General features: G+C 39.0%; 1 protein-coding gene across 1 annotated transcript in view; it reads left to right on the top strand.

Moving 5' to 3' along the window:
* LOC134454840 (uncharacterized) overlaps positions 1–26,091 on the top strand; it is a 103,581-nt gene that overhangs the window by 65,300 nt on the left and 12,190 nt on the right. Inside the window, exons 14-18 of the mRNA XM_063205999.1 lie at positions 2,521–2,555; positions 2,870–2,903; positions 3,010–3,061; positions 9,470–9,601; positions 21,634–21,809. Coding sequence (XP_063062069.1) covers positions 2,521–2,555; positions 2,870–2,903; positions 3,010–3,061; positions 9,470–9,601; positions 21,634–21,809 — 429 coding nt within the window. The remainder of the gene's footprint in view (positions 1–2,520; positions 2,556–2,869; positions 2,904–3,009; positions 3,062–9,469; positions 9,602–21,633; positions 21,810–26,091) is intronic.

Consider the following 26,091-nt stretch of genomic DNA (forward strand, 5'->3'; position numbering starts at 1 on the left):
GTTTTACACTGATCGTCCGAGCGCGAGGCCAAAATTCCCTCGCAGCGCATGTTTTAAAAGGAGCGTGTATGCTTCAGCGTAAAAAAAAGATATATGATTTTATCCTTGTTGTTTTCTCGCTCAAGTTGTCAGGGGCCGATGCAAAAGTGCATGCTGGTTCAGTTTGTGATGAGGTAAATTCGTACGATTCACTACTGTGTGTGTTTACCATGAACATTGTTTGTATGAACTGACGCTGCGATGCAAAGAGAAGGCACACCCACGCCTAGGTCCGGAGCTCGAGAATGAGAGCTTTGATTTTTAAGGAACTTGAATTGGTGGTATCTGGCATAAATTGTACTGGCAGGTAGTTTGATAAGCAAGACCCTCTAGCTGTTGCAGAGCCCTATACGGCTTTGCGCTCGTGGGGGGTGTGGCGGGCTCGTCAGAGTCTGACAGCCTTGGGGATTATGGACAGATGCTTTTGACCTAGCGAACGACTGATTTTTTTGTGGGGATTTTGTCTTGCTAGCAATAATTATGCATATACGACTGTTGTCATACGTGTAAATGGACAAAGCCATGTGAAAAGTTACAGCTGTTTTACAATTATATTGTAGCAGAGCGAATTGTTATTGTAATGCAGCTGACTTGTTTTCTTGCCGTCCCGTGCCGTGAAGGGGAGCGAATGGGATAGAACAGATATTTGAGGAGAATGAAACAAAGCACATTTCACCTCACATCTATTACTGACTCTTGTTCTAGTTACCAGTTCTGTGAGGCAGAGATTCAGACTGCACACTATTCTGATTTCTCATGTAGCTTCCCATCGCTGGGAGAACATCTTTCACCGGAGACAAAGACGTGCAGCATGAAATGGATAGGGTTGGGTTTAAATTGCAGATCATAGTTCTGGATTTTAAACAACTTTTGAACTTCATGGAGACTTCAACCGGATAATGAGGGAGGCTCGGTGGTCGGTTATGATTTTTTAAATGTTCGTCATCCCGAGTGTTTATAAAATAGGAACCGAAAATGGAACCGTCAGGAACCGGCATCGAAACGAAAATTTCTGATCGGTAGCCTACTCAGCCCTATACACCACCACCTAGTGTTCGTATTATGGCATTTCCTTTGAATTTCTTTCGAATTTAAATTCTATTTCCTGCTATTCAAATTCAAATTGCAATTCCATTACCTGTTTGGAATTTCAATTCATTTCATATGAAATTCAAGAATTGAATTAGAATTTTAGGGTAATTAATTCTCTCAATTCAATTCAGAATTTTGTACAAGCCTGTTTGGTATGTTGTGCCTGTGATGTAAACTTGATTATTTTGGCAGAAGGCACATGTTTAAGTCTCACAATCTCACGGATATGTAGTTAGGATGAATTTCTCTGAATTGTGTGTGCGTGTGCGCGTGCGTGCGTGCAGTGGCGGACTTAGATTATATTTAATATCTGAAACACATAGACTGATTCTGTGTAGGCCTATCACTGCATTTTCTGTATCACAGATACACAATTCAAAAACCATGCTCTCTACAACACAGTCAGTAGGCCTCATGACTTGAACGTAATGTGCTTGGAGTGGACCAATGTCGACATATTCAACATTGATTGCAATGAATCTTCACATGCACATCTATCAATCAATCAATCACACGTGTGCATCAAAGACTTTTCTCTCTCTTACACACACGCACACGCACACGCGCACGAGCACACACACACACACACACACACACACACACACACACACACACACACACACACACACACACACACACACACACACACACACACACACACTTTGAGGTACAGAACTATTGATAAAAGAGAGGCACCCGCTGGTCAGGCGTGTATAGTATAGTATAGTATAGTATAGTATAGTATAGTATAGTATAGTAGGGGTCAATTCAAATTCAACTCAATCAACATTTCCTGAATTGAATAATATTCAGAAGTTTGAATTTTGAACAACCCTTCTACATAGGCCTATATTACACATATGCAAATTAAGATTGGTCTACTTCAATTTAGAAAATGTCAATAAAGATAGTTAGATTATTTTTGTTTTAGTCCTTTAAAAAAAAATAGGAAAGATTCCAATTCTTTCTGTGATGGCTTGCGATCAGTGATTGGCAGATCATGATTTTGATGATTGGTGATCGGGCCATAAAAAGCGGATTTTTGCATCTTTAGTTAAAACATCACTACTATGTTTTTAAGTGAAAATGGTTTTTCTTTGCATTGTTTAAGGTCTGAAAACATTGCATCTTTTGTGTTATTAGACCATTTGTTATTTTTTGCAAATAAATGTTTTAAATGACAAGATTCCTGTTTTGAAATTCCGAGGATGAAATAAAAAATGTAATTTTACTCAAAATGCGTATCTATGAGTTGTAAAACCAGGAAAACAGATCATTTTGAAGAGGTCTCTATTTTTTCTAAAGTTGTATTTGTTTTGAGAATCTGTTACCCTGTGTACAGTACGTAATCTTGTTTCTGACTCAATATTACTTCATCAACAAATGCAGGTAATGAAGATCATTCTGACGATGACATGTTTATGGTAAGATTTCAGCAGAATTTCCCTCAGACACAGGGCAGATTTGTTTTGATATGTACAAAGTAAGAAATATTACAATCCCATAGGCAAAATGTTATTTCCTTTGTTTTTGTTTAAAAAACAACAAAGAGTTACCTACATTTAAACTGTCAGACATTTAATTTGTTTCCAAAGTGTTAACCTATGCACTGTAGCAAACACTCTTGAATATGAGACAACAAATTTGAACATGTGTCCTGTATTTTTGCCCTCCTTCGTCCATAAGTATACTTGTTGGGACACACAGTTGACATAATTGCTTCTATTCTGCACCCCAGGATGCTGTAGGTGGTCCTTTGGGAAATGAAGAAGGTAATTCTAGGCTTAAGTACTTTTTTAAATCATACATGAACAAGAAGTACATTTTAAAAGTCTTACTAAAGAAAAATAAGTGACTGTGTTTATGATTACTTTACAGCCTCTTCCCCTTCAAATAACAGAGATGAAAACAAGTGCACACAATCACAAAGGTGAGATTCACCTATGTCTATGTTTCATTATTGGCAAGTGAGCGATGTGGTAAAATGTGGTGTTCAGGTAGGAATATGCTTGCTGTGTGACTATACTTACACATAAAATTGTGTACGAATGAGTGCACATTGCTTGAGAATTACCAGGCTCTCATTAGTTTTTTTCCATTGTTGAACTCTTTGACTCAAACGCGATCTCATCATGGAAGTTCAGCAGATTGTCTCTGGTGGTGGTGCCAAATTTGCTCCATGCATGCACGTCTGCATTCCCTAATTACATTTTATGTATTGTACATTAACATCAAGTGCAAATGACAGTGACAACTGTTTTCATGTGCAGAAAAACACACACGACACACACGCCATGGATTATTATTGGGAAGTGGGAGGCGGGATTTCCCATCAGCTGTGTTTTTGCCCCACATTTTTTTGCTTCGTTTTCACAATAGTCGTTTTGTTTTAAGCCTATGCACGTCATTCATCTATGTATAGATATTACATATATTTCTTTTATATTTTGTATTTAACCTATAAGTTTATAAGAAGGTGGACGGTAGTGGTAGGAATGATGGGGGACGAAGACAACTGCATAGGCCTTGTTTTTCCACCAAGGTATAGATTTTGGGTCATACAGTTCTACCGCAATAGCGCATTGCGTCCTCAAAATAGCAGTACTTAATCCTCTTCGTCCCTGATGGGGACATAAGGCTTCAACGATCTGCCTCCACCTGGACCTGTCTTGAGCAGCATGCTGTGCCTCACCCCAGGTTAGATGCATCTCCTTCAGCTCAGCTGTCACCGTACGCCGCCAGGTGTTCTTAGGACGGCCTTGCTTCCTTTTCCCAGGTGGAGTCCATGGTAGCGCAGTTTTGGGTATGCGGTCTTGGTCCATCCTGAGAACATGCCCAAGCCATTTGAATCGGCGACGTTTGATCTCAAGCACCACGCTGTTACACTTGGTCTTCTTGTATAGATGTGCATTGGATATCTTCTTGGGCCAGAAGATTCTACAGATTTTCCTGAGGCATCCATTGTGGAAGGCTTCGACTTTTTTCACATCGTTAGATGTTACTCACCAGCACCCCGGACCGTACAACAGTACAGGTTTTACATTACTGTTGTACAGTCGCACCTTTGTTCGTAGACTGTATTGCTTGGACTTCAAGATGGTGTGTAGCCTAGCAAAAGCACCCTGTGCCTCTCCAAGTCTTGCTCCAATGTCCTTTTGTGCAGAGTTGTCCTTACTGACAAGGGAGCCTACCTGTGTTCCCCTGGTCCTGTGTTCCCCTGGTCCTGTGTTCCCCTGGTCCTGTGTTCCCCTGTCTTTGTATGGGAATGGGGAACATAGAACCCTTTTTCTAAAAAGGGTTCTATGTTCCCCACATTGTATGTTTCCAAGTTTTCAAATTGTGCCCTTCCCAAAACCATCCCTAAACCTAACCTGTCGTAATGCAAGTTTTCAATTTGTGCCCTGACCAAAACTATCCCTAAACCTAACCTGTCACAGTTGCAACAGCAACCTGCACTTTGCCATGTGGCAGCAGTCTACTTTGAAGCAGTGGGGAACATAGAACTCTTTTTTTGAAAAAAAGTTCCTATGTTCCCCGGTAGAGGGGAACATAGGACCCGGGGAACATAGGGATGACCCCACTGACAAGACTTTCCAGATAGGTAAAGTCCTCAACATAGTCGAGAGCATTCACTGTGATTGGTACATCAGAGGTGGCATTAATACACATCACTTGAGTTTCGGACACATTGATGTTCAGCCCTACCTGTTGGGCGAATTTGTTCAGTCTGTCAGTTTTCTCCTGCAGATTGATGTGCTTTGATGTGAGGACAGTAAGATCGTCTGCGAAGTCTAGATCTCCAAGTTTGGAGAACAAAGTCCACTGAATACCCCTGGGTCTGTCCGTTGTAATCCGCATGAGCCAGTCTATTATCAGGAAGAGAATGGGGGAAATAGTGCACCCTTGCCGCACACCTGACTCCACAGTGAACCATGGAGATCGCTCACCACTAACAATGACGCTGCATTCAAAGTGACAATAGAACATTCCTATGAGAGTGACCAGTTTTGGAGGAACTCCAAATTAGCAGTAATAGACAACATTTTGAACATCCACCCCGACTATCTCGTAGTTGCAGCAAAGAATATGTGGTTGTAGAAAAACAGCAGCACAGTCATTTCCTTTGAATAAGCTTCAAAAACAGCAGCACAGTCATTTCCTTTGAATAAGCTTTAAGTGTAAAATGTATAGTTAGTGTGGTGAACTTTTGTTTTAAATTGTATGTGATGTCGACACATTTTGATTCTGGACTCCACAATTGAATGTACAGGGGTGTATGAAAAGCAACTTAGCAAGTCATTCATGTCAATGCTGGTGAGGAAGCGGTCTGATAGGGATTTTGGGTGACTGGCAGTGTGAATTGACCCTATGGAGCTCTCGATGGACCATTCTGGTGGAAACAGAAGAGTTGAAGTGCACATTTAATTCTACCGTGATTAGGACAGCTGTGGTTTTATGTTTTTTTATACAGTATGGGTTAGCACCCAAACATCCCTTTCAGATGATTCAGACAGCTACCTCTTGCATCCACAGTTAATCCTGTTGGATGTGGTTCATCCTTCTTGGTGGTATGCAGACATTACCTTGGATACCATGGCTCTTGATACATCACAAAGACTTGCTGTCTCGGTCAAAGATGCAACAGTTACACGCGCACCAAGAAATTCTCATTTTTGAGCTATGATACGTCACCCATAATGTTGTGTGCATTGCAACATTTTGTGCAAAACAACAATCTAAGATAAAAGCCACATTACCTCATGTCCATACATGAAACTAATCCCGTTCTAATAGGGCTTATGTGCAATGTGGGTTCGTCAAGTAGAAAGGTAGTGGTGTGCACATCCAAATTGCAGGTGCAGGACAAAAGGGTTAGACAACTGATCAACAACAAATAAAGTTAAATGTTTGCACACTATTCACAAAGCTCTCAAGTCACACGCTTTGAGAGTGTGACACACGCATCTCAACGAGTTCACACTCTCACACGCCACACATGTTCTGTTGTCCAGCAGATTTAGCCTAGAGATCAATCTATCTAGAGTTCCACCTAAAAGCGTGCACACCTTTGCGTGTTCAAAGTGAGCTGGAGTTTCCGAATTATAGCAGTTAGGCGAGGAGACGCGGGAGCCAGGAGCAGGTGATAACTCAATTTAGGTAGTAGCCTAATATAAGTCCTTTAGTTAGGCTACTATTTTTTTTCCTTAGAGCAATATCTTTCTGCCCCCAACCATGTAGATGGCAGAGACGTTGAGAGAGAGAACCAAATGGTTAATAGCGAGCTGGCAACTGTACCACTGCATGTTTTTCAGAAGATCCTTTCCTACCTATAATCTGATATTTCCTGAAGACCTACATCTCTAATGATAGCCTACGTGATTGTTGCCTTAACAGGTGCCAGTGCGTTCTCGCACTGTCCATCTGCGGTCTTATATAGGCAAGGTCTGCGACGCTTTCTCTGCATTTTGCGTGGACACGAAAATGTGATTGCTATCAATTGCATGATTTAGCCAATTTATCATTCTATAAAATTCATTATCTGTAGCCTGGTAGTCTGTATTTACAGGCGAGGTTCTGCTTCAGCGTCAAAATCGGGCATACAGCCTAATTTAATTTTTCTATGAGATGAAACGTCAGATGATTGACAGGTCGCGACTCGCCGTCGAGATGGAGAAAGGACGTGCCATCTACCAGCCAACTACGGCTTCTTCTGCGGACGATTTCGTTCATTCAGTGCTAATGAAAAACTATGGGTTTAGCTGTTTGGAGCTGTAATGTCACGTTTTAGGATAGCCTATCTTAATCATTTGCATTTTAAATATCTCAGTGAAGAAATGGTGAGCGTGGAGACAGGTGCAGGTGACCAAAGAGTATAGACTTATTGGACTAGAGGAGAACACAGGGGTGGCAGAGGAGAGGGGAGGCAAGTAAAAACACCGGGTCAACAGTGCTGGAGAGGGTAGTGAAAAAAAAGGGCCTTATCAGGGGCTGGCAACATCTACATTTTTTAAGTGATTGGACTTTACTTGGAAAGACAAATTGATGCATATAAAGACCAAAAAGCCTATAGCCCATTTTATCAAGATTTCAAAAAAAAACTTGATTGACAAGGCAAAACTATAAGCAGAACCCATTAATGATAGTTCAATAATAAATGAAGTAGAAATAATTATACCGGTACATTAAATAAATAAATAGGCTAACCTATTGAATAGGCCATTTGATCTTAAGCCTAGCTGGGTTGAAGGGAAACCTAGAGCAGGAAACTAGACAAAGCCCCCGTGACATGAGCCGTGCCACACTATTTTTTTTCTGTGCACCCGGTTTCACAACTAGATGAAGTTTTGGCTTCTTAATTTATTCAATTGATTAAGTAATTCATTTTAATTCGCCCGGCTATATGTTTTCTGCCTAGCCTACATGCCACGGCCCCCCTGGCATCCCTCGCGGCCCACTTTGAGAACCACTGACCTAGACGGTCGATGTAACCCAATACCCCCCCCCAAAAGAAAATCTCAATCCAAACAAACTTCAAAACTTGAGAGTCCTGCTATTCAACAACATGAAACCAACTTAAGCGTTTATACATTAAATGACATATCGTGGTTATGGCCAATCAGTTGGCTGAAAATTATATGACTCGTCACTGAACTAGCATGAATTAGCGCAGACAAGTACTGTTACATTTACAATAACAAAATTGATCGAAGTAACCACCTAGCGGGACGTTCATGTTTATACAGTAGTACACATTTTGGTCATGTGGTTGTGGATGAAACTGTCTTGATTGGAAATTTATAAATGTTACTGATGTAGATCTCCAGTGTGTGTGCCGTGTGTGGATGAGGGAGGAAGTGTTAGCTTTTTCCTATAGTCGGCAGTCTAAAATCCATTTATGAGAGTATAATAGAATTGTTGGATGACTTACTGCAATTTAGGGAATAAGGAAGGCCTTTGCTGAGACATTCTGTTGGTTGTCAATGTGGTACTTGGAGAGCTCATTATTTTCGAATGTTGTTCAGAGATTTAAGAGAGTGTTCAAGGATTACACAACACTGCATTTAGGCAAGCACTTGAATGCAGAGCTGTAAGTTTTATTGATTATTCAAGCCAACATTGCTGTCTACTGGGCATAACAAGACATAGCTGGAGAGCTATCTCTACATCCCCCTTTCTTTATAGTAACCACCACAGCTAGTCTAAAAAAGCAAGACTGCATAGTTGTCTGAAGTCGCCACGCTATCTGTGATGCATGTATACATGTTGGATCTTACCAAGTTATTTGAACATCTACTGTACATGTCTGAGCTAGGGGTGGGCGATATGGCAAAAATTTCAAATCACGATTTTTTTAAACATAAAATCTCGATTTTGATCTCCATCGCGATCCTCCATTGGGAAAAAAAAAACAGGAACCCTTGGATTCCTGTAATCACCTTTTGATTACTCACTTTAATATGACACAATATCAGTGAAAAAAATCGCTTTGCACTCTTGAACATATTTTCTGTTTTTAGTAGAGGACTTAAATACCTCAGTGGGAAGTGGACAGGCGACCGGGGAACCCTCTGTTTTCTCATTGAACAAAGTTTTGTGGGCATTTGGCGTTTTCACATGGATATACTTGTGGACGTTGCAGGCATCCCAAGTTCCAAGAACTAATGTCAAGGAGATGTTTATCCTAATTTTACTTACTAAACCATTCAGCGCTCTCTCTGGTAAGAAACCACCCTTAATACGTGCTGTGAACAGAGCATTTGTTTCGAAGAGACAAGTTGCACAGATTCTACAAAACATAGCCTTCACTCTCCACCTGTCGCGTGCCTGTGACATCTAATTGAAGTATGAAGCTGACATCTTGTGTGCACATTCTCACTGGCATTGTAAGACAATAATCGGGGAATTGAGTACCGGTGTTTGCACTGTTGTTTCTCATTGGGTTGACTTTGGGCTGCGCAACAACCCTCAATACATTGCGAGCTATCTGCAAAACTATTTCTGGCGAACCGGGGTCCCCGTGGGTGGGCATGCCAGCTCAAATGTGGGGGGCTTAGCCAGAATTTGCATTTAATTTGTGCTTTGATTTTTATGTTGTTTAAAATCAGATTTCTGTATTGCAGTTCAATGTTATTTTAATGTATTTTATTAGGTTCATACTTTGTGTGTCGTATGCTTAGAAATCTTGCAGTCTGCTGAAGCGAAACATATTGGCATTATGATTAAACATTATGTGCATGATGGGGTGCTTATATTTTTAACCATACAGGAGTCGGTTTTTTTCGTTAATGACAACTTCATTCAGATGAAAGTTTTATGAAAATTTATATTTCTTCAACAGTGACCCTGTCAACTTGAAGTTTGTTGCTGTTCTACGGGCAGGAATAACTCTTGGGCCTCAGGACAAGTTGTCCATGCTTGTCAGAGTAGCGCACCAGGTTGAACTCTTCAGACATGTCATGAATAAACAGTGGTAAGACAATTATATTATATTTCGGTAACACTTTATTCTAGGGACACATCCATTAGTACCAATACACACAACACCAATGCCTGTGTATGGAACTTGTAAGCAGGGCTTCGAACCGGTTCAAGGAACGAAAACGAAAACCAGGAACTTTTTGTATTTTACAGGGAACAGAAACGAAACCGGAAACGTTATTATTTTTTATGTTCTGGAACGGGAACACTTATTTAAAAATAATGGTAACCGGTTAATACCGGTTAATACCGTTCCTCAAACTAAAAAAAAAAGTCATTATTTTCCTGCACACGTTACCATGACGGCTGAGGTTCACGTCCTGTGTGACATCAGACATTCTCTGACTGAATGGAGAGAGAGCTGTAGATTACAAAGTCTTCACTCCACATCTTAATTAAGAGAAACCACTGTCATACAAAAGGACAGAGTTTGCATTGCATTATTGTAAGACATTGGAGGGAAGCGCGTGTAAAGCGCACCGACAATGTTCTGCGTTATTGGGCATCCGTGGCCGCTTCAAATATGCACAAACTCACAATGTCCATCATAGTGCTCCCCGTGACCCAAGTCAGCGTGGAGCGCACATTTTCATCATTGAGTTTTATTCTCTGCTTCTCCGCTTAGGTCATCCCTGAATGACAAAATTCTGAAGGTTATTCTTTTCATCCGCTTGAATAAACAGTTTTGAAAGTAGGCTTACTCATTTGCACTTCCGTCTTTCTTGGTTAACGTCAGTTAGGCCTATGGGGAGTAATCAGCTGACAGGAACGAAATTAACCGTTCCGGGAACAATATTTTTTGGTTCTAACCGGTTCGGGAACGTCAATTTATTGGTGGAACTCAGAACCGGAAACGTTATAATTCCGTTTCTGTTCGGAACGGAACGTTTGGAAAAAAATAACGGTTCAAAGCCCTGCTTGTAAGGCATGTACTAAGCAAAATAAGACAGTTGTTAAGTATGTATTCACAAATGTCTTGTTCATGCCCAATCAGGGATTTATTAATAATATAACGTTAGTAACAACCTATAAGCCTATATTTCTATTTATTAGTAAGTAGTAAGTGGCAGAATACAATATGTATAAGCTCCCGACACACTGTGTGAACAAACCCTGAACAGTGTGAAAACAGATGCGGAATAAGGGTCCCTATTCTAAAGTGATGCATTGCTCACCCCAGATGGCTTAGGGCCCCCACACTACCAAGATCCACCCTCGTTACCTAGGGCCCCCACACCACCTAGCTCCCCCATATCAGCAAAGTGTAATGGTATATTTAATTATTCCTACATTTTCAGCTAAGACATACAGTTTTCTCTTGTTTATATTAATGTAGTTCAGGTAACAGGAGCCTTTATATAGCAAGGATTGAACGTACACTTGTCAATGGCGGTGGGTTGGTGAGATGTAATTTTTTTCATGTACCACTGAGTTTTAATTGTAAAAACCCCCAAAATAAATGCAGAACATTAGAATATTAGTTTTGAAGCGAAAATAAACTATTCTTTTGTGATAATTAAGTTAATGTTTGAGAACATTAGCTTCAAGAAGTGCAGTGCATGATGGGTACGCAATCTAGGCCAACAGACAACCTACCCAGCTCTGAGCCTACCTACGTCCTTAGCTCCTCCCCTCACTCGTGCAATTTAGTTGCTATTCAAACAATTTGCCATGTACGTAACAACAGAACTATTATCATTGCTGCATTGGCCATGCATTGCATTTCTGACTAAGGGCGTACCCATCATGCACTGCACTACTTGGAGCTAAGTTTCTCAAACATTAACTTATTTATCACAAAGGAACAGCTTAGTTTCGCTTCCAAACTATTTCTCATTGTTATATTCTGCATTTATTGTAGGGTTTTTACAATTAAAACTAATTGGTATATGAAAAAGTGACATCTCACCACCCCACCGTCATTGAGAAGTTTACGCCCAACTCTTGCTATATAGTCCTTCCTATTACACAATTATACTTTGAGCAAAGTAAGTGAGATCCACATGTCTTATTAGACTGATGCAGAATCAGAAAAAATCTTACACTTTGTTCTCCAGGGGGGCTGGGTAGAGTGGGAGCCCTAGGTAGTGCGGGGGCCCTAAGCAATCTGGGCTGAGCAATGCATCACTTTAGAATAGGGACCCTTATTCCACATCTGTTTTCACACTGTTCAGGGTTTGTTCACACAGTTTACCAGGAGCTTATACACATTGTATTTTGGCCCTTACTGCTTACTCATAAATAGAAATCTAGGTCTACTAGGTCCTTACTAAGGTTATATTGGCGATAAATCCCCTATTGTGCATGAACAAGACATTTGCGAATAAATGTCTAACAACTGTCTGATTTTGCTTAGTACATGCCTTGCAAGTTACTTACACAGGCATTAATATTGTATGTATTAGTGCTAATAGATGTATCCCTAAAATAAAGTGTTACCGAATACTTTATACAAGGACAAGACTAAAAACCAAACAAAACGTACAATGTCGTTATTGTCTGCATGTTCAAGTGTTCCCAAACCGCAAAACAAATTCCACCTGGGGCAATAAAGGTATATTAATTCATGTCACACAATGCAAAGTCAGTGGGAAATCTCCAACCATCAAAGTTGTGAAGGCAATATTCCTCCTCTAATAATGTTTTTTTCATAGCCAGATAATTCACAATCATTGAAACAAATCTGGCTTTTCTTTCTTGGCCATTTTGTGGTCACTGGAAAAGAAACGGTTAGCGTTATGGTTTGGATTTTGGTACAAGGCACAGTTTACATCTCTGCATAGAAACAACCACGTTTGATTATGACCACTTGGAACCATATGAAGTGTTAACCAAAGGTCTCTTTGAATAAAATAAAGATAAACAAAGCTAATATTACAAGGTGACATAAATTAATATTGATCCTACTTAAATGAGACTGTTGCATATCAGTCCTCAGCCTACAAATTAAGAGGATGCACGAGTACAGTGCACCTTAAAACATTTTTTTTTAAAATGAACATTGCACACTACGATTACATGGCTTCAATATAGTTGTTCCATAGTTCATAATGTACTGAATTTATTTATTTTTGCAAATAATCTATTATAGTGACCTTTCTATTATTTTCTTCCGATGACTTTTTGCCATCTCTCTCACTGACAAATGAAGGTCTGGCAACCAAACACTCAATACTCAATACTGAAAGGATTAGTGTTGTGACTTTCACGAACGAGCCGGTTCTTTTGAACGGCTCCCTGAAGATCCGGATCACAGCTGGGGGAGCCATTCTTCTGCATTTCCGTTCATTTTTCAATAATTTTAAGCCTGTGACCTCAACGCGAGTAATTACATTTGGGGGGGGGGGGGGGGGGGGATCACAATTGTTTGCCTTAAAGAGTGGCAAGCAGGAGAATAATCAGTTGTTGTTTGGACAAAATTACCTAGAGATGGCGTCAAAATACTACATTCTAAACACTGAATAAATAATTTTAAAAAGAGTCAAAAGAGCTAGTTTTTTAAATGGCTCTTTGAAAGGAACGAGCCACTAAGATCCGGATCCCGTAAAATAACCATAAATCCCATCTCTAGAAAGTATTGCCCCACCTACCCCATGCAAAGGAGTGTGCTCAAGTTTGGTCTCCTACTTAGGCCAGGGGGTGTTCACTCACGGAACTAGCTACTAGCCACAACTGGCTAACCCTAACCCACAACAAAGTGAAAAATTAATGGTATAACTTTTGTCTCGTATAATGCTTTGCCCTGAAATATTAATATTCAGTTCGAAACTAGAAATAAGACCTCATTTGAGTATCGTTTTGATTTTTTTGCGCCACTAGATTATTATATACTGGGTCACGGAGGCCAAACCCTTAAACATTAGCGGAATGCTAGCGAGTAGAGGTCGAAATCTTCTGCCTTGCTGGAAACACCTAAAATTTTTGACAATACAGCCTACTATATAACACCAGCCATAATGCTTACCAAGAATATTTTGTTGATGAGATTTGTGACTGGAAATTGCAGTAGCATTGGAATTTGCAGAAGCGACCTACCACGTCATGGCACACTAGCGCCCCCTTACATTACTTATTTAGAATTGAGTTTACAACTCTTCAAATACTTACTATCTCACTGGTAGCCATGTGCAATGACCTAAGTACTGGAGCGATGTGGTCTCTTTTCTTTGTTCTTAGTTTGAATTCTTGCTGCAGCATTTTGATTAGTTGCACCTGCCCGAGTGACCTTTGGGGAAGACCTATAAGTAGGGTATTGTTTATTTCCTTTTTGTCATTTTGTTTTGACTGTATGACGGTAGTACAGAAAATATGTGTAAAGTAAAATGTATATTGTTGCATTGTTGTATATTGTTGTAAATTGGGTAACACTTTATTTTAGGGATACATCTATTAGCACTAATACATTCAATGTTAATGCCTGCATAAGTCACTTGTAAGGCATGTACTAAGCAAACGCTAAGGCCTTACTAAAGTTAAATTGGTAATAAATCCCTTATTGTGCATGAACAAGACATTTCTGAACACATGCCTAACAAATGTTTGATTTTGCTCTGTACATGACTTACAACAACTTACTTATACAGGGAAATTGTATGTAGGCCTTAGCATTTACTTAGTACATGCCTTATAAGTTACTTATGCAGGCATTAACATTAAATGTATTAGTGCTAATAGATGTATCCCTAAAATAAAGTGTTACCAAGTATTCAAATAAAAAATAAAAAGTCATGGGAGAATAGAAATAATTAAATTATAAATTCTATATACATTTAGTATATTAAAGTTATTATATTAACTCTGTCTGAACTTAACTTATTTAACAGTTGGATGCTTCTGGGCACAAAGGATGTTAACCTTCTAATTGTTTTAGAAAAGGTAACCTGTATATTTAAGTCCTGATGGGAGGAGGGAGTATTCAAAGAAAAGGGGGTGGGATGGATCATCCACTATTTATAGTGTACTCATCAGAGATTTGCCTGATACTTTTAACTTCTGTTCCAGTTATTTTACAACCTAAGTGTGTGATTTGTCCAGCATGTGTCTGTTTTTAACACCACCTCCCCAACACTGAATGGCAAAGGTGACCACACTTTGTAAAGTTAGATAAAACAGTCTTAAAATCACTGTATCACTTAAAATCACTGTACCTTGAAGCTACGCAATTTCCTTACAAAATAAAGTCTCTGTTGTGCCTTTGAGTATCTTGGTCAGGTCAGGCTATTTTTGTTTCTGTTATTTTTACATATCAAAGAGCCATTTTTACATATCAACAGCCAGAATGTTGCTGCCAAGGGTTTATTAACAAAATTAAGTTGCAGCTTGAATGTAAGAACAAAACTCGTTTTCTAGAGGTGATTGACTTTTTTCACAACATTTGCCGTATTTTCCTTATCTAAACCAGGGATTCTTAACCATAGGGCCGTGGCCCAAAATTGGGCCGTGCTCCCAACCTCCAGGATCGCACTCAACTTTCAGTTTCGCACCATTAGGCCACATGGGCCGTGGGACCGCTTATCAAATAGACTAGTCTGCATCTTTTCCCTCAAACGCAACTCTGTCATAACGCAATGACCACTCCAAGCGTTTTTGTTGTTGGTGGGAGATTAATTAAGAACAAGACAGTAACACAGCCTGTGATGGTAATACCCTTTGCAGTAGGCTGGTTGAAAAAAGAGAAATTACCAACTGGTTACGGTTCCACTTCCCAGCTGATTTGGCGACGTCTTCTGTGTCCTAACATCCTCACGTTTTAGTATTTAGAATAGGTGTTCAATGGTTAGGCTACTCAAAATAATTCTTGTTACTGAATCTTTATCCCTTATACTTTTTGGTTTTCCATCCGGCTCTGGAATTTCTGTTGTTCCCGCGCTGCTTCTATACTTGTATAGAAAAGTGTTTTAAATTTGCGATCAGCAGATTCATTACAAAGTGCAAGTCAAGAGCTGTCGCGCAAACTTCGAGCTGTCAGATAGGCATTCAAATGTGTGAATGACAGTCTTGCTTAACTGTTAGTGGATTTGATGAGTGAGATTAAATGAGATTATCACCCGGTGAGCAGACGGAACGTCTTCTGATTGGCTGAGCAGGTGTCCTTTATTTCCCGGTAGCAGGACACCTATGATGTCATGGGGGCGTGCAAGCGTCCAACTTGCTTCTTTTCTAACTCTCTGGCGAAGTGCCGTTACTAGTTCTATCGCATCTGGTTGTCTAGTCAAGACCGCGTCGTTAGTTCTATCGCATCTGGTTGTCTAGTCAAGACCCCGTTACTAATTCTATCGCATCTGGTTGTCAAGTCAAAAACCCAGTCGTCAATTCTATCGTATTTGGTTGTCAAGTCACACCAACGTTCTGCGCGCGTCCTTACATGCCTCCGATAGAGGCGCGTCTCTACATTAGGAAGTGGTGCCCATAGCAACGTACCAAGTGCAGTGGTTAGTCTACTTTCTCACGAAGCCTTAGATCAACATATTAATACATTAATACTTGAATGCTGGTAACCTGGTGATAAGCGGAATAGCGGCCTTCGAGGTGTCCCAATATCAAGGGAAAATTGACTTTGCGAAGCGAACAGCCCTTCGGTGTGCCGTCAGGCTGTTTAGAACGCTCCGCCTCGTCCGTTATTTCCCTTGATATCAGGACACCTCGTCGTCCGCTATTCCATACTTAACATTAGCATTAATTAATATAGATTCAAGATTCAAGGAATTTTTTGTCATTGTAAATGAAGTCAACGAAATTGTGGGTGGAGCAACAACACTGCATAGTTTGAAGTAGGACTATAGAAGTAACCAAAAAGAACTAGTCAAATAAAGTCTAAATTCATGAACAGTGTTGGGAGTAACTCGTTACAAAAGTAACTAATTACTGTAATGCATTACCTTTTTGAGTAACGCAGTAATGTAACTGATTACAGGGGAAAAAATCGGTAATATGTCCTCGTTACAATGCAAGTAACTTGCACATTACAACGCGTTTTTTTCACCTAAATTTTGTGTGGGTGTTTTGTTTTCTTCATACAATGTTCGCGGATCACCGCGAGATCAGCTATGGCCTACGATAGCCTACGTCCGCGCAGAGATTTTAAAGTTTCACGCAGAACATTGCTTCCTCTTTCACGCTTCGTCTCTCGAAATCTTGACTTGACTTGACTTGAAATGGCAGGCTGACAAAGGATGACCGTTCCAGAGGATCCAACTTGCTCGTTTTCAAGATAGGTATATGCCCACTACTTTGACTCCACTGAAAATAAGGACGCCAAGAACATTTACTGTAAGTTAAATGCACACTGTACTTGAAACCCAAACCGCTTTCCACGTCGAAAAACAGTAGCCTACAAACAACTTGACGATTTGAAGAGGTGCCATAGCACCACCAAATTAGTCAGGAAAGGAGGGGATGCATCCCATTCGCACGAGACAGGGACACGGCAGGGTAGGCTATCCGACGGGGGGGATGAGTATGTTGCACCCCCCTCACAGTTCAAATAAACATCACTAAAATGAAAATAAATCAAATTGAAATAAAATATTATAGGCCTCTTGGCTCATTAATGCTTATTATATTTCATTGTAGCTTCAGCTGTACTCATGAAGCCTCAACTCCATTATCGTCCTTGGCCTTGTTCAACAACGTTTATGACAAAATCTGGCGCATGTGGGGGGTTGGGGGGTCGGATATTAAAAAAAAAAAAATTGAAAAAAAAAATTGGTAACACTTCCAAATAAGGGGCCATAATTAACAGTAAAGTAGCTACAACCTAATACTCAAGTAAGGGTTAATAATCATTACTTAATGCCACATTAGACACATATTAATTGTTATTAATGCATATGTTGAGCATTAGTAAGCAGTTACTTAACTATTAGATAACTATTACCTTGTGTTACAAGTTAATAGCATATTATTATTTAACTAATAGATAAGTAAGGGCACAGTTAATAGTTAAGTAGCTATCAGGTTATACTTAACTAAGGACCAAAATTAACACTTAATAAAAAAAGTAAGGCATAACTAATGGTTAATTAATACATAAATATTGGGTTTTGGGACCCTTATATTAGAGTTGGCTGAGGATAACTAATGGTTAATTAATGGATAGATATTGGTGTTTGGGACCCTTATATTAGAGTTGGCTGCGGATAAGTAATGGTTAATTAATCGATAGATATTGGTGTTTGGGACCCTTATAATAGAGTTGGCTGAGCATACCTAATAGTTAAGTAATTAATCTACTGTGACATCTAGTTTTCACTCGTTCAAATCACTGTAATAGTGGCAACAGGAGCCATTATATAGCAAGGATTGGATGTACACTTCTCAATGATGGTGGGGTGATGAGATGTCATTTTTTCATGCACCACTTATTAGTTTTAATGGTAAAAACCCTACAATAAATGCAGAATATTATGAAGAGTAATAGTTTTGAAGCGAAACTAAACCATTCCTTTGTGATAATAGGTTAATGTTTGAGAATATTAGCTCCAAGAAGAGCAGTGCATGATGGGTACGCAATCTAGAGACAACAATATTTCGATATTATTTAATCATTAGATATGCCTTGCTTTTGTATTAAGTAAGTGTTAACTAATAGTTAAGTTAAGGGTACAGTTAATAGTTAAGTAGCTATTAGGTAATACTTAACTAAGGACCTTAATTAACAATTACTTAATACAAAAGCAAGGCATATCTAATGATTAAATAATACCGAAATATTGTTGTCTGTAGATTGCGTACCCATCATGCACTGCACTTCTTTGAGCTAATATTCTCAAACAATAACTTCATTATCACAAAGGAATGGTTTAGTTTTGCTTCAAAACTATTACTCTTCATAATATTCTGCATTTATTGTAGGGTTTTTACCATTAAAATTAATAAGTGGTACATGAAAAAATTACATCTCATCACCCCACCATCATTGAGAAATGTACGTCCAATCCTTGCTATATAATGGCTCCTGTTGCCACTATTACAGTGATTTGAACGAGTGAAAACTAGATGTCACAGTAGATTAATTACTGAACTATTAGGAATGCTCAGCCAACTCTATTATAAGGGTCCCAAACACCAATATCTATCGATTAATTAACCATTAGTTATCTGCAGCCAACTCTAATATAAGGGTCCCAAACACCAATATCTATCTATTAATTAACCATTAGTTATCCTCAGCCAACTCTAATATAAGGGTCCCAAAACCCAATATTTATGTATTAATTAACCATTAGTTATGCCTTACTTTTGTATTAAGTAAGTGTTAATTTTGGTCCTTAGTTAAGTACGACATGATAGCTACTTAACTATTAACTGTGCCATTACTTATCTATTAGTTAAATAATAATATGCAATTAACTTGTAACACAACGTAATAGTTATCTAATAGTTAAGTAACTGCTTACTAATGCATTAATAACAATTAATATGTGTCTAATGTGGCATTAAGTAATGATTATTAACCCTTACTTAAGTATTATTTTGTAGCTACTTTACTGTTAATTATGGCCCCTTATTTGGAAGTGTTACCTGGAAACAAAAATAAACAAATCCGACCGGACGATGACCAAACCTGACAACCAACCGGAACCAAACTTTTATTTTTCTTAGGCCTTATTGTATGTGGGTAAGACGCAATTCCTGAAAATGTTGGTTTTCAGTCTGCAGGCTTCCAAAACGACTTGTGGATGGCAGGTGAAAGTCATGCCACCTCATAGATTTGCACTGTAGATTGCCAAATCCTTATTTCCAGTCATTTTGGCTAAAGTAACTAAAAGTAATGCAAAAGTAGTGTAATGCCTTACTTTCTAAAAAAGTAATGTTGTAATGTAAGGCATTACTTTTAAATTACAGTAACATGTAATAAGTAGTGCATTACAGTTTGTGAGTAACTTTCCCAACAGTGTTCATGAAGTATATCATGAAGTATAATAAATTAAAGTAAATAATAGTAATAATATGAGTAATAATAAATTAATCAAGTAAATCAAACAGTAAAAAATGAGATCCCCTCCCCACAATTCAAGGTTAAAAACCCATTGTTGTTGATATTTTTAAGGTACACACACACGCACAAGCGCGCGCGCGCGCACACACACACACACACACACACACACACACACACACACACACACACACACACACACACACACACACAGACACTTATTCATGTATGAATAATTAAATCAATAGGATGTTACAGTAAGGGCCATCCCTTAAAAGGAAAAAATCACAGAACACCAGTCCAGAGAACTATGTAAGAGCACTAGAATTAAGCAGTCTAATGGCTTCAGGGTACAGGCTATTAGAAAGTCTTGTAGTTCGTGCCTGTAATGACCTGTATCTTCTGCCTGAGGGAAGCAGTTGGAACAGGTGGTAAGCAGGGTGGTGACAGTCTTGCAAAATATTTTGCACTCTTCGTAGACAGCGTGTGGTGTAGATGGTACCTATCTCTGGTGAAAACAGCACAGAGAATCACTGGGACACCTCTCCCACACGCTGGAGTCCCTGCTGGTCTGCTTTTGTGGAGCACCACACCAAAGACCCATACATTCAGAACGCTATTATAGGGCTATTCCTTGTAGAAAAAAATAATTTAGTAATAACCTATTTATTTATAATTTATATTAATATTACAAGCCTTATATTATATTATCATACAATATAATATGATATGATATAGCCTAACATAATATGATATAATGTAAGGTAATATAATATAGCCCAATATAATGTAATATAATAATATATACATGTGTAATATGGGCCCTGGGACACTGTGCACTGGAAAAAATGGGCATCGACGTCAAAAAGGTTAAGAATCCTTGTTCTAAACCTTCAGAAGGGTCCACTTTTGAATGCCACAGGTTCACCCAGGATTGATCCTCAAAACACATACTGACTTGCAATGTCCTTTTAATGTTCCAAATTAGATCTTTACACTATAATATCCCNTTAACACATTCAATACCAGCCGTTTTTAGCAATTTTAGCTGTACACTCCCAGCCAATTTCATATTTTTTTTTCATTTTTTGAACAGCCACCGAATATTTTGTCTTCAACCCACAGACACATGTCAGGGCCAAAAACTCAGCTGTCTGTATGTTTTTACAGTTTATTCCATTCCAAAGTTATTCAATTCTTAGCGAGCCTTGGTTCAGGTAGAAATAGCGTTTTTCACCATTCGAACGGAGATGAAGCCTTTTTTGTCACGGGTGCGCTCTTTGACTCTCCGAGTTTAAATTGCGGGTCTAAATGCATTTTCAAGCCCAAAGAACAACTCCAGTAGCTTCCAAGTCAACTAGTTTGATGCAAAAATCACCTGGTCAGGCTATTGTTCAGAGCCACATCATCTGAAATGCTAGCTAGCTAATGTCAATTGACTGGCAGTTTTCGTTCTGTAGATAAAAGTAGACGTGCCAAAGTACTCACCCAAAATTAGGTTATTTCCTGCTGTGTTTCATTACAACCTTCCATTTTACACCCATCTTGGTGGCAACAAAACTTCTTATCCTTCCATCATATGTTTAGAAATAGGCTAGCTAGCAAGGCACTTACAGTACATGTTATGATTCTCCAGGAAGTAACTTGAGATGTGACGTGACGTGATCAGGAAGTGGTTTGCTATAATAAAACTCAAATACCGTGTGTAATAAAATGCACAGATGATGAAATATCCAGATCCTGACTTTGTAGGAGTTTTGACTTTGACATAGATCATGAAAACACCTACAGTTTTGTTAGTTACATTATTACGAAAATCACACAGAATGTGCATTAGAATGTGTAGATTCAGAATCCATAAAAAACCCCGTAAAAACGTAATTTTATGTTTGGGGAGCCAACGCATGGGAGGCAAAAACTTATTTTTACGTGAGTTGGGAGTGAATGTGTTAAACGTGAATAGTTGAAAAATTGAAACATAATGGATAAAAAATACCCACCAGTATCACTAATATCAATGTTGTTTTTTCCTCATATGTGTAAACAAATATGTCATCTTTAAAGCAAGTTTGTTTGTTTTTGACCAGGGGGTATAAGGACATTGGCTTTGTGTTCAGTTGTTCATTGCCAATCATGAAAGAGGACGCATCACACTTTTCTTACATCTACCATCTTGAGGTGAATGGTAAAGAGATGGATGAGGATCTTGGAAAACCAATGTGTTACCGGAACCTTTCCTACCGTATTGATGCCGCCAACAAAGGTAGGTACACACTTTATAATATGAAATCTAACACGGTGTCTACAGCCCCTGGCAAAAAGTATGGAATCACCTGTCGAGGAAGATGTTCATTTAGTCGTTTTTATTTTTTATAGATAGGATGGATCACAGACCCGACTCAGAACTGAACTCTTTTCAAAGGGCAACTGTCTGGCTTTAAGAAACAAGAAATCAAAGAAAAACTATTTTGTCAGTAAGTTATAGTACTTTTTTAGAGCATGCGTAGAGAAATACGTAAGTATGGAATCACTCAACTCTGAGGGGAAAAAATAGGGAATCATGAAAAACAAACACACAAACAAGCACTCCACGTACCAATCTGGATTTTAGAACAACTTACAGCCTCGGAGTAATAGTATTAATGAGAAAAAATTGTACCCTACATCAATTTTGCTTCAAATTTCTCTGATTACAGTGCCAGAACATCTTTACAGGTTGGAACCTTGCCATTGACCATTTTTCTTTAACTTCCACCGCAGATATTGTGGAATTTCAGTTCCAGGTTATTTGTAGGCCATGACACTTGACCTTATGCGTTTATCTTCAAAGAATGTATTCACAGGTTTTGCTCAATGAACAGGTACATTACCATTTCAAGAAATGATTCCATCATACCTAAGCATCATTTCAACTGATCAGATCAGAAAATTGCCAAAATGTCAACATAAACTTGAGTAGTCGCTGAAAAGGCACTGGCAACCATCTCCCATCACCTGAAGCAAATGGGCGTTGCATACAGAAACATTCACTGATATCTAAACTTACACATGCACCTAAATTGGAAAAACAAAAAAAGCTACAGGCCAAGAAAAATCAACCAGGCTGTGTATGACTGGATGGAAGTCATATTCATTTATTAATTGGGAATCTTCTTTGAACAATTTGTTGTTGAAAGTGCTGTCTGGTCTATTTGTAAACATGGATATTGCTGGATGACCCAGAACTGATATTGTTGCGGTTACTGTTGTGTTATCTGGTAAAAGTTGACTTAGAAGGACACCCCCACTGTAGGTGTTCTGGCTCAAACCCCTGGGGTCGGGTGTCACTGACCCTACAAGACAAAGGACCTTGGCCACCTCTCCCTACAGTATATAAGCCTATGATAATGAGTCCCTCTTTGAGACCTTTTTCCCATGCACAAGACGTGTGTGTGTCTCTGTTTCTCTCTCTCTCCCTCTCTCTTTGTCCTAAACATTTTGAGGTTATCTTGGCTAAAATGTCTTTGATTTGACTGTTAATACTATGTAACATACAGTAGCCTTGAGTTAAATGTAATGTTACCTTGCAGTTGATAATTAAATTGTCATATATAACATTCATTCATGTGCATCTCCTCATCTGTATCATGCCATTTGCCTTTCCTGTGTCACAAGTTAACACTGCTTCTGTTTCAAATGGCCACTCCTGGTCGTCGTTGGTTAGGATTAAAGTGGAGGGAAAAGTCATATACTTTTACAATTTCTTACAGTATGAGATTGATGAAAAATGAAGATGACTGCCTGATGAAAACATACAAAAGTCCACAGTCATTGACAATAGCCTAGGTCTGCATGTCAGGTGAAGGTACTGGGGACATGACAGGATGGGAAACATTGATTGAAAATGTAATCCAATCAATTGAAGGGATGCTTGGATATGATGAAATCTTTTCTTGGGATAGTAATGTAGGGTGAATTCAGGTAAATTCAGAAAGGCTGATGACATCTGATGAAGAACATCAAAACATTACCCAAAATTAAGTTTGATTGCATCAAGTGACTCATAATCTTCCACTTCATGACGAAAAACAAGGTGATTAATGTAAAAATGTGACAGGTGTGTCATCCTGGATGGAAAAAATGCATTCAGGTAAAATGGGCCACCTATTCAGGTAAAATGGGCCACCTATTCATTCCAATGGTAAAATTAAGAATTGCACAAAAGAAAAACAAAATTAGTGATGATTTTAATATTTTTCCATTTTTTTGTGGTTTTCAATAAATCCGTTTCCAAACAAATATCACAACTTCATTTTAAGAGCTCCCCTGACACCTCCATCTTCAATAAAGGTCACATGTAGCCCTTTTCCACTAGCCCTGTTAGAACGGGGCTCCGCACTGCTGGAGCGGGTTTCGTTTTTGTTTGTTGCATTTACTCCACCCATACGCACCCATCATCAGCTCAAACAGGGGCGATTATACTTGTATAATCGACTAAGACGTGGTTCTAGGCGTGCAGAGCTGAGTTCCACTAGGCTACATGTTGCCTGCGTTAGCATTTACCGGCATGTGCAAACACCTATCCCCACCCACGCACTTTAAAAATCAAAATCAAAATCTGTTGGCAGTTTTTACAGTAGACTAGACAGAAAATTGGTCAAGCAATTATCATGTTCTTTAAAGTAACTCCAGTCTGGCCAAGGAGTTGTCAAGGAATTGTTTTTTGTGCTGACTGCATTCGACGATCGACCGATGAAAATATATTATTATTATTATTATTAGGCCTATTATTATTATTATTTTAAAATCACGCTATTTCCATGTGGCAAGCTCCACGCCTCCTCCTCGTGAGAAGCCATTTTTACGGAAGAAATACAGAACATGCACCATGCAAAAAAGTCACAGGGCACACTAAAATAGCCTTTTCCTTTTCATTGCACATCTTTTCATAAGAGGAGCGTTACTTTCATTTGATTTCACGGGGCCTTAGATGAAGCACGCTGAGAAATTATGATAAACATCCCCAAAGTAGCCTACTTTTTCGACGACGGGACTAATGTTCATTTAATTGCTTCCTGGTGCTGGTTTGCCAATGCACTTTACGGAGGGAATTGGCTCCAAATACCACGGCTAAAACCTACGGTCTACAGTCCAACCTCAAAATCCAATTGCCTACAATTCACAAGACTAAAGTAATGAGGCTGTAAGTTGTTCTATATCCCACAGGTGGTGCAAAAACATTATTTTCTTTTGATGTTTGAGGAAAACAATATGGAATCATGAAAAACAGAGTTGAGTGATTCCATGTTTATTTCTCTACCCATGCTCTAAAAAAGAAAAACATTTTTTTTACTGACAAAATTATTTTTCTTGATTCCTTTTGGTGTTTCTTAAAGGAACAGTCCACCGTGTTTCAATAATAAAATATGTTCTTCTCTGACCTGAGATGAGTTCCTCTGGACCTGCCTATCTTCGGACGCGCCCCCAGTCAGCAGCGCGCGCTGCTCAAACTCGTTGGCCAGACAGTTGCCCTTTGAAATGAGTTCAGTTCTGAGTCGGGTCTGATTCCATACTTTTGCGAGGGGCTGTACTTACATTAGGTAAGGGGACGTTTACGGCACTCCGCTTCGTGTCGTGCCCCACTCCACTTGGCCATAAAAATGGAGCACAACCCACGGCCTCTTCTGGATTATTGCTTCATTAACTGATTAGGCTACTGTACAGTTAGCCGACTTGGGTGGCGCCGAGTCATCTTGATTAAAATAAATTAAAATGTCCAAATCATGACACACGCTTTTGACTGCAATTTTTGTTGTTTATATTCATCACAGACCTCCAAAAATCACATATATTGCTAGGGTGCAGATTCGAAATTTAACATTTAAACGTAAAAACGTGTTTTTACCATTTGGTACTCAACGCATGGGTGTGAAATAGGTACTTTTACACTGTGTCACAGACCTGAGAACACCCCTCACATTTTTGCAGATTTGTAAGTATATCAATCTTTTCATAGTACAACATTAAAGAAATTTCACTTCGACACAATGATTAGTGATCTGTTAACAACATATATAACCGCTTATATTTCTTGTTCACTCATAAAAAATCTAAATACAGCCATTAACGTTTTACAACATGAAACAAAAGTGAGTACACCTCAGGTTAAAACCCTGTAGAGAATGTCTGAGAAGGGGTCTCGAAATGAAAAGGGATTAAAAGCAGTGGTGTAGTCTACGTAGAACGCGGGTATACGGAGTATACCCACTTCTAAATTTCAGGGATTTCAGTATACCCACTTAAAATTGATTGATCCATTGTTTTGAATAGCACAAATATATACAGTATACCCACTTCAGAAAATGCTCAAATATACAGTATACCCACCATAAAAAAGTAGACTACACCACTGATTAAAAGGGAGGTCATCGGTGTGCGTTTCAACCTTTCTTTACATTGAGCATTTACATTTTGAATCTGCACCTGGCTAAAATAGATGGGTGTGAGATTTTAATGAAATCCTATGAAGAGTATCATGATCTGCTTAAGTAGTCACAGCCAGGGAG

The sequence above is a fragment of the Engraulis encrasicolus genome, chromosome 8 (assembly GCF_034702125.1).
Source record: "Engraulis encrasicolus isolate BLACKSEA-1 chromosome 8, IST_EnEncr_1.0, whole genome shotgun sequence".
Lineage (NCBI taxonomy): Eukaryota > Metazoa > Chordata > Actinopteri > Clupeiformes > Engraulidae > Engraulis > Engraulis encrasicolus.